Source organism: Stigmatopora argus, chromosome 11, assembly GCF_051989625.1.
Source record: "Stigmatopora argus isolate UIUO_Sarg chromosome 11, RoL_Sarg_1.0, whole genome shotgun sequence".
NCBI classification, from domain to species: domain Eukaryota; kingdom Metazoa; phylum Chordata; class Actinopteri; order Syngnathiformes; family Syngnathidae; genus Stigmatopora; species Stigmatopora argus.
In genome coordinates, this window is record NC_135397.1 from 10,700,160 (window position 1) to 10,710,632 (window position 10,473).

At 38.4% G+C, this 10,473-nt stretch overlaps 1 protein-coding gene across 26 annotated transcripts in view; it reads right to left on the reverse strand.

Moving 5' to 3' along the window:
• LOC144085185 (neurexin-1a-like) overlaps positions 1–8,414 on the reverse strand; it is a 171,342-nt gene extending 162,928 nt beyond the window's left edge. For all 26 annotated transcript variants that reach the window (XM_077614274.1, XM_077614272.1, XM_077614281.1 and 23 more), the window contains exons 1-2: positions 8,211–8,414; positions 4,751–6,003 (exon numbers count right to left, since the gene is read on the reverse strand). In XM_077614274.1, coding sequence (XP_077470400.1) covers positions 4,751–5,462 — 712 coding nt within the window. In that variant the 5' untranslated portion in view covers positions 5,463–6,003; positions 8,211–8,414. The remainder of the gene's footprint in view (positions 1–4,750; positions 6,004–8,210) is intronic.
• Between the last annotated feature and the right edge of the window lie 2,059 nt (positions 8,415–10,473).

Consider the following 10,473-nt stretch of genomic DNA (forward strand, 5'->3'; position numbering starts at 1 on the left):
AAATACAATTTGACATGTCATTAGCATATTTTGGCTGTAAGAATCGAAACCAGCAAAAACATAGAACCCATTATACATTAATATATAGATACAGCTATAAATTCTGAGCCGATGGCATACTAACAATAGCCCAAGGATGATCTTTCAGAGAGGAAGACCAAAGGGGGTGGGCATTTACAGCATGGATCACGTGTTGAAGGACCTTGCCTTGCTTCACATCTTATGATTTGAAATGATCCAACAGCATAAAAATTAATAAAATACTATTGTACTCTAGCTCTTATTACCTTAATCCCAGGATTACTTTATCTAGGTTAGTGTTACAGGCAAAGACACTTTTCATCTTTGATGCATAAATGGTAATTGTACAGGCCAATTGGGGAATGAAGAAATACTAAAACTTTTTTTCATTCAGTTTTTGAACCACTTTATCCTCACATGGGTCACGGGGGATGCTGAACCTATCAGAGGGGGCCAGAGGTGGGGGATACCCTGAATTGGTGGCCAGCCGATTCAGACATTCATACCTCGGGGCAATTTAGAGTGTCCAATTTAGCCTATCATGCATGTTTTTGGATACCAACACTTTTGCCGTTAAGATACTGCATATTGTTCTACAATTTAAAGACAATGACACAAATACAAAAAAAAATATTTAAAAAAAAAAAATAAAATAAATCGACATTACAATTCAAGATAGACTCGAAGGCAACATTTTCTAGAAATGGGAAAACCCCATATTTCACGAACATATCAACTTCTGACAATTACTCTGTAAGAAAGCAATAAATTTAATTGTAGTAGTGAGGTATTTGTGGGCTTCCTCTATTGAAGAAGACGTCCAGTAAGGGAAAGATTGTCTTACTATTGTAAAAAAAAATCTTTTGATAGTCACCAGCAGTAGTATTTAAACCAGGCAGAGATCCTGTAGGATATACCTCTAATCTTTTGATCCCAATATCTGTCTTTAGACTCACAGACAGCAATGTAATATTAATCTGCTTTTGTCTGAGTAGGGGCACACAAAGGTTTCTAGAAAATGACACTTCCCAGACATGGATTGTGTTAATGCAGTGAGTGATCAACACACCTTATAGGTAGCACTTATTCAAATGAAAAACACAACTTTCCGTAAAATGCTGCCTTTTCCATTTGTTAAGTTGAGTATGAAGGATTGCATGATGCACCATAGTAACCAACTTAGTATAGAGATGACCTCTATTATGCTGAAGTCATTCCACCAGTTTGGTAGCAGTTCTAACACTTGCTTAGATTCCGACTAAAAGGTACATTTCCACCAAGCGATGCAATTTAGTATGGTACTAGGGTCTCGACAGGATATTAGATCTTCTGTGTAAAAAATTTGTGCACATTAGGGCTGTGCACCATAGCTTAAACATTTATCACAATTAAAGCATTTTATTTCCTATTGCACAATGTAGATAATTATGGATTGCTCATTGTTAAGAACTTGATTTCACTGACACCATACTTCTCGTGCATCTAAAATGTTGAAATATTGTATGGTCATCATCAATCACTCAACCAGCCAGTATGAGACTCAACTTATAGAACAGGAAGAAACGTTGGTACTCCATTAACCCTCGTGACCAGACGTTTGGTCGAAAGACGTTTGGTCGAACCGACGTTTGGTCTTTTGACGAAACGTCCGAGGACTATTACCCTGATTCGTCATTTCAAAATCATGTAATAACATAAAATCAGCACAACGTAGTCACTGCAATAATAACCACAGAGAGTTGAGCTCGTGAGGCAAGGAAGTAAACTGAGTGACTATTGTAAAAATATATAGCTCCTACTCCAGTCTCAGTGCACAAGTTGATTGATGGCATTTCCTTTATTGGAAGTAAAGGTTGGTTGAGGCTGTGAAATATGACTAGGTCACTGCACACATGTATGCTGTTCAAGGCAGCCTCCACTGGTTCGAACATAAGTCAAACACTGCCTATCAATCAGACCAAATAAAAATAAACCTCATTTTTATTTGAGCTCTCATTATATATTTATATATATTTTTTAACCAGTATGTACTGATTTATGTTTAGCTAATGTGCAACAATAGAAAGAACATTTCATTTTCCAAGGATGAAAATATGGCAATGCATCTATGTTATTTCGCTAATGAGAAATGGGAGCACATATTCTATTGGACTAAGTGATCGCTATAAAACAATGCATTTAAATAATTGTTCTAACCGATCAAAGGGATTTGTGCAGGCGTAGTCATGCAACGTGAATGCTTGTGATTGAGCGGGGAGAGATGACAGTTGTTGTAGGAAAGCCAATAATCCTTTCATCTGATCAAAGTAATAGAGCAGCTTTGAAATAATTTAATGGACAGGTAATGTCTACATTTTCATGTATTTTAAGGTTGAATATGTGCACTTGCATTAGGTAAGATGAAATATGGATGGAGGCCGACTTTTGTTTACTCTGCTGGCCTATTTGGATCTATCAAAACAAAGTATACTGTTGTGAGAATTTTCTGTATAATATTTCTGATTGACATAAATGTAATTCTCTACTGTTTAATATATTGTGGAGAACAACAGCTTTGACTCACAAATGAGATCTATGAATTTATTTATTGCATTTCTTTGCAGCGGTTGGAATATTTCCGTATAATGATATAAACATACATGCTACAAGGACTTTTAATTAAAAGCTAGCGAATTAAAATTGTACCAGCAGTGATGACAATTACAGTAGAGGCCTAGACTGCCTCATAAGAGATAAGTTCAGTGCTTGGCAATGCAAAAGTGTGACATATTTTAGACTGGAATTGACTAAGGATTAGTAAAATCACCAATTAATTCCTTTTTTTTTTCATTTCACTTATCCTCACAAGTGTTGCGGGGGTCTGTAACAGCCAACTTTGGGGAATAGGCAGGGGACTAACCTGAATTGGTGGCTAGCTAATCACAGGGTACAAGGCAAACCATTCACACTCACACTCAAACCTAGGAAAAATTATATTAGTGATCAATCAGCCTAAAGATAAAAGTTTTTTTGTTTCATTACCTATGCCCACTGAAATAGTATACACAAAGTGCTATAATTACTACAAAGTTCACGTAATCTGGATGTAAACACACTAAAATTAAAGATTGAACATCTTTAAGTAAAGATTTTCGAGTCCCAAAAAAAGCTATGATTGACTTGACGGTGTGCGCAAAGGCAACCTTGTGTCCCAAATCACTATTTAGGGGGGAAAAACTCCCAGAAATAAGGTATCGTCATTATCTGCAACGGTTATCCTCATGAGAATCGTGGGTGCGCTTGGGCCTACCCTATCATACTATGGTACATCCTGTTCTGGTTGCCTGCTGAGTAAAAAGAGACAAATATCCACACACATTCACATTCACACTTACTTATTATGCATCTTTTCCGGGATTTGGGAGAATGCGAGAGTATCCAGAGAAAAACACGACAAGTATAGGTAGAATATGCATATCCTTCACTCAGAAAGGCTACTAATATGCAACCTTCCGATTCGAATATATGTAATAAAACATTATTTCATAACCATTTAAACTGTAAAATATGTAATAATAGTAACATATGTAGCCATTTTAAACAAATACACTCGTTTCCACTTTGTTCCAAAGTTAATTACTGAACTACAGCTCCAGGAATTTATCATGCCAGTTCACAAGGTCTGTTCGGTTATAATTTAACTGCACTAAGGTAAATCCAGCAGCAATACAATCAGGCAAAATGCACGGATGGCATTTTAATTAGCGTATATGCCTCAGTAAGTATTAGCAATCCAGTGAAAGGAACTTGGGCTGCATTTGCCTGACAAGCTAACCTGACCTAATGAGCTTATTGTGTAACAAAATATTACATGCGTGAATGGGGCTGTAAGAAAATTAACATCCTAACATTAGATATGGCTAATAAGGACATACTACTGTATGTCTAATATAAACCCCTGAAATGTACAGAGTGAATTAGGAACTATTATAATAATAGTTTAATAGACATGCACAATGCACAACATTCTATTGGATTGGATATGTAAATTGATAAATTTTCCCATTGATAATATAAATTTAGATCACAAAATAGAATAATACACAACTGATAAACATCATATTGGTTGAATGCATGAAATAACTCGGCCATTCCGAATAAAAAGTAAAATATGAAGTGAAGTAATCGCTTCAAAAACTTTGCAATTCGACAGTGTCAAAATTAGAAGGGGCCAAAACAATGGTCTATCATATTGCATTTGGATTCTTGTTTGATTTATGGTAGAAACATGATTGATATCATTATGGCCTTGTTACCTCATCATTTTTTGTGATCATTTATGCAGTAGGTGCACTGTTGTGCTTGTCGAGAATAAAGACTGTTTAATTCTGCCATTTGAACTGACTTATGGTCTTGGTGTCTGTGGCAAGCCACTGGAGGGATAATTTCATAGGTCAAATGATCCCGACGGACCAGTAGGATAAGAATTGAAGAAGACCTATGGGGATGAAGAGCACCTGCATGGTTTCCTAATGAGGCCTAGCAGGAGAGGCACTCATTCCAAACAAGAGCCGATCAATGGCACACATCCCATTGCTGGCACATCACTTAATACAGGATTTTTTCACTTTTTGCAGGATGTTAAAGCCATAGGGATTTGAAGTTGTTAGATTTTCAATTTTTTTTTAACCACTCATTGTTTTTATTGGACCAATGTTTCAGTCACAGTGGATGCATGCACATGTCTTACCTTCACTGCAATCTGTTCCTTGGAATCCAGTGTGAGAACAGTCGCAGGTAGGTTTGTTGTTGATTAAACTGCAGACTCCACCATTTAAGCACATGTTAGCTGGGCCACACTGGTCCTTTACAACACCGTCACCGTCCACCATGGCAGATGCTGTGTTGTTGACCTTTAAGTCCGTTATCCAACCAGTGAAAGGCGGTTGATCCCTTATAGCAGCAGACGTAAGTCGCAATGCCACCGATCGCAACTCAGGCGGGATCCCACCGATAAACAAATGGCTGAAAACGGTCATATCCCGTCTTTTGGACTTGACCTCCACCCACTTGCTCTCATTGTCCACCATCAGGGTCGTGTTCTTAAAGTTTCTCCTTATTGTGACAGCGTGCCACTGGCTGTCGTTGACTACCGTATCAGATATCAAAGAGGCGGGCTCGGCACAGAAGATGGAAAAACTAAGGCTGAGTCTTCCATTGAGTATGAAGAGTTCCAAAAAGTCGCAAAATCCCTCGTCGTCAAAGTAAACCAGCAGCCCGTGGGAGCTCTTTGTTTTCATGTTGAAAGTCATTTCACTTTCACAGCACGCATTCCAAACTGGGAATCGAGCCCACTGTCCCTGTGCACCTGTAAACTCCAGACAAGTGCCAACTTCTACATAGCTGCAAATGAGCAGCCCGACCCAAATCAAATGGGCACTGTGATGCTTTTGTAAAACCATTGTGAGAACACTAATCTATGAAGATGGATTAATGTATTTAAAGGATACTTTGCTTCAACAAGAAGAATATTGTGCTAACTGGGAGAGAGAAGAGCGAAATAATGTCGGCTTTCATGGTAGGATAGTCCAACCGAAGCGGAATATTTGATTTTTGTCAAACAGAAAATGGTCGTGCTTTTATCTTTGGGGAAAAATGTTAACACTGCTTGGGCTGCTTGGGCCAAAATTGTCTGCTCTGTTTCAGGGTCCTCTCTGCCATGGCTCTTCAAAGCAATTTAACAGTGCTTCAAACACGAAAAAAATGTTTGTGATCATGAAACAACTCCTCCTGATGCCACTTAGAGGATGCAGGGTTTCACGCGAGTTGAGATTGCAGTCGTAATCGTCATGTTCATGCCAAAATGATTTTGCCTGGTAACTGTAAGCCTTGCTTTGGGCCTTTCACCCCACGTCCTCTCTAACAAAGTGAAAAGAAGCCATGTGGAGATACACTAGCAGATGATCTTATCAGAAGAGGCACTCTGTCCATCCAGCAAGTTCTCTGCAAAAGAAACAAAATGTCAATTAAACAGCAGCCTTTCACTTGGTGGTTGAATCGGAATAAACTAGTGGAAAACTGTCAGGGCCTTCAAAGCTTTCTCCACTGGCTTAAAAACTCAAAATTGCTAATATTCACTTGAATTCATTTCTAACAGTCCATTATTTTTATTTCATAGCATGTCGTAGTTTTTGCTGCCCAGCTTTAAGTGTATGTAGATATTTCCAATTAAATTTGATCTTTGTGTTGTAATTTTAACTCTACATTCGACCTGAGCGTGATGTCAACATTTTCTCATCCTTTGACTGGTTAAGCTAAATCTTTCTGGTTGATACAATGTACTTTAACTTGATTAACTTGGATGCCCATTTGCTATGACAATCCCAAATCTATTTCTACTGCACTTTCCACAACAGATCTACAAAATATTAATGCATTTTTCATAATATATATTACAATCTACAATTAATACAATATAAAATATAAAGACATACAAATGCAGTTAGATAATGCAACAATATATTTAAAGTGTGTATGCTTTTCCCATGATGTCAGATAAATGCAATCTGCTATACTGCAATGCAGTTAGTTGTTTGATCTTGATAGATCAGAAGACTGTTTAGCCATTTTTCTTTCTTCAATAACATTGGTATTCATCCTCAAATATATGCATTGCCGCTCTTGTTCTCTGCAACTTCCAGTATACTTGCATATGTTATGTATTTCCATTATTTTGGGATGTGATGGGTTGTAGTAGGTGACCCAAGTCTCCAGTGAAATTCACCATCCACCGTAATACAAATAAATAATTCACAATTTGAGATATCCTGATGCATCTTGAGTTATAATCAGATCATTTTGCGTACGCCTTTCAAGTTCAAACTGTGTACAACATATGGAACCCAGTATCTTATTGTGGCTCAAGGAAAATGTTAGTCATAGAAGATGGTTAGGTAGCTCGCCAATTTCCATGAAAAAATACAATCTGGACTTTCAATGTTCCGTGCAAGATTCTCCCATGCTAATATTGCTCGGTGAAATCATTCAGTCTTGAAAAAAAATCAAACGTTTAGATCGACAGATAAGCTATTACTTTTCTTGCTGACTGAAATGTCAGGACATATTTCCAAAGAGATCAGCTGCAAGACAGAAAACCAATAACACTGCAGTGATGTCATGGTATCACACAACAGCAATCACTAAGCAGCCTGTCAAGTCTCACGTCATCCCACATACCCTACCACCGCTGGGGTAGTATATTAAACCAAAAATGTAGTTAGTCGTTTATGCAGTGCTTTCTTACTTCCACATTCATTCCATGCTCTTAATTATAATCAAACATAATTCAGTTTTTCTTTTCACGTTACTTCACACAGTCGTCATATTTGATGCATTAGATATCAAATCAAACGCTAGCCTTATTTTTTTTTTTTAAAGAGTTGACTCATTGCAAGAATAGCAGCCTCAGAATACACAATTTATTATTATTCAATTTATTATTTATTATAGTTGAAACCAAGTTCTTATCCACTGATTTTTTTGTACTGGTGCAATAAAAGCATTAACTAGATAAAATCTTCAGTACTTTTGAAAGCCAACAACAATTCTCGTGTGAAGAGAAAAGAAAATTAGTCCATTCGTTTAAAGAAATGCGCGTGTTGCTTTTGCCTCAGTGTGGTACTTAGGAGGAAACGACTCAGCGTATCCCCAAAGAGTGTTTGGGATGTACCCACATTATCGGTGACGCGGAGTAAATACTGTACTATGCATATATACTGTTGTGTTTTGGGAAAACGGCGTAAATGGTCATTTAATAATTCATTCCAATACTCGTCATGCGCGTTTTCCCCCCAAAGCAACGGCATTCTCAACATTGTGCACATCTCCATAGCGCTCCAAATCTTGCCCAAGACGAAGAGGCTAAGATGTGTTCATTTCCATTCAATTGTATATATGTATAAAATTTGACAAGTATAAAAACCCGGAGGCAAATGTAAGCTGAAATGGTACCTATTATCACTTTTATATGCGCGCTGTACACTTGCACCGGACGCTAAATAGTCAGCGCAAAACGAACACGGGAGTGAAAGGACTACACCTCAAAACCCCGTTGGCTGAAAACAATTCAATATGTGATGGGGGGAGGGAAAACGCAAGAGTAAACAGGACACTTTCACACTTTAGTCGAGTTACATTGCTCTGGTATTTACCTTCAACGAGCGTCCTTCCACTGTGTCCGCAGATTGAGAAAAAGAGAAAAAACACACGCGTGGGGTAAAAGAGAGGACACCAAATAATAATGGAAGGGGAAACAGCAAGGATCTTTCAAGTGAAGAGAGTAGACGTGTGAATCCGATTTTAGTGGAGGCAGGGAGAGGTGCAGTATGCCTTCCCTGTTGAGCTTGTTCACGGACTGCGAGATGCCACAGACACAGCCGTCCACGTGACTCCCTTGTCCAGGGGAGGGGCTGGATGCAGCACCTTGGACAGCGCCTCGGATTTCACACAAACAAGAGCACTCACTAACTTAGTAGTATTCATTCTTTCATTCATTCATCATGTTCTGAACTGCTTATCCTCACAAGGGTCGCGGGGGGTGCTGGGGCCTATCCCAACTGACTACGGGCAGCAGGCAGGAGACAGCCTGAATTGGTGGCCAGCCAATCGCAGGGCTCAAGGAGATGGACAACCATTCATGCTCACAGTCAAATCTAGAGGCAATTTAGAGTGTTCGACCAGCCTACTCTGCATGTTTTTTTGGGGATGTGGGAGTTAGCCAGAGCTCCCGGAGAAAACCTGGGATCGAACCCTCAACCCCAGAACTGCGAGGCCAACGCATTTAACTACTCGTCTGCCAGACCACCCAAATTCTTTTTTAACTGCTGATGAATTACAGGGCAAATACACCTTTTCCAAGGACACATTTTCACAGGTTCAACAAGTTTAAAAGCAGTAGCCCCTGAGCTATAGACAGAGAGATATGTGACAAGATAAATGCAGTGATGGGTGGATACAGAGGAATGATTGATGGGTTAGAGGGGTGGATAAATGGACAGACCGGGTGAGGGTTTTTGAACTGTTTGATGAATTTTTGAATAGATGGCAGAATGGTGCATGGATGACGTGGATGGAGAGATGAACAGACTGACCGATCGATAGACTGATAGATCAGTGCTTTGGGTGGTGGATGGATTGAGACATTAACCTGTGACTTGTAAAATGACGATCACACACACACAAACTAAGACAGTGCAAGACCCCAAACAGAATTGGAAGGCAGTCTAGGCTAAACTAAAATGACAGCACCGGCGACCTGGACCTTAAACACGGGTACTCATAAAACAACTACTAATTGCATGACACATCCACATAAGGTTTTCACAGTTGCACCGTTAGATGGGGCAGCCACGCATATGTTTTAAAAATGGCCACATAGGATTGGTTGTTTTTCGCTGTCTTTAATGTCCATTCCATATTGGGAGGGTTGGCAACTGCCTATTTGCTATAGAATATATTCATATTTAAAGCGTGCTACATTCCATTTTCCAAATAAATGTTTACGACATCCATAATTCTTGAGAGACTCAACAGTCCATGATTTGCAACCTGTCTAAGAATTTAATCAATCATGCTATTTGCTGGTTGTTCACAAATTCCCTGATCACGCAAAGTGGGTGTGTCTGTGTACGAAGCCTGCATGGAAGAATGCACATTGCTTAAAGGTGCACAATGCAGACACCACAGAGAAAATGAATTTATCCATGAAAAGGAAAATATGGGCTATAATGTGCAGCGACAGCAATGAGCAAAACCCATGAGTCTAGTTCTAATTTCAGTGTATGGAATAATGATAATAATAATAATAATAATAATAATGTTAATAGCATTGTTTGCAATTTTCTATTTTATAATTCAATGATAAAAAGTCATTTGAAAACAAATGATTAATTAATTATTGGAAAATATGCTCATTATGGACATATTAGCATCATCTTCTGCATGATGAGTTTTGTTTTTTGCAAATAACGAAATTGACAGTTCATTAAGCTATGGTAGTATGGCCTAGAAAATTATTTAAATGCAATTAGAGCATTTAAAAAAAAAAAAACATTAATTGGAAAACCTCATTCACAAAAACTGCCATGATAATTCATCAAACCTCATATTCACACAAATTGCCACGATACTTGATAGATTGGCACGATGTAATCATCTGTTAAAAGCGAATTATTCCTTTGTCTTTCCCCCCCCAAAAGGACCATTTCCATTCCTAGAAATGTTCTGTTCTTGTAAGCATCTGTATCCCACTCAGATTAAAGCTGATTGAATTTAGAAATGTGTGTCATTACATTTATTAGATTAGAAGACAGGGAAAAGGACATCGCAACTCTGAATTTAATTTCCGAGGAATTAATGAATCATACGAGTGTGAGCAGCAAAGAGCTGCTTGCATGTCCAGCTAAAATGAGCTTA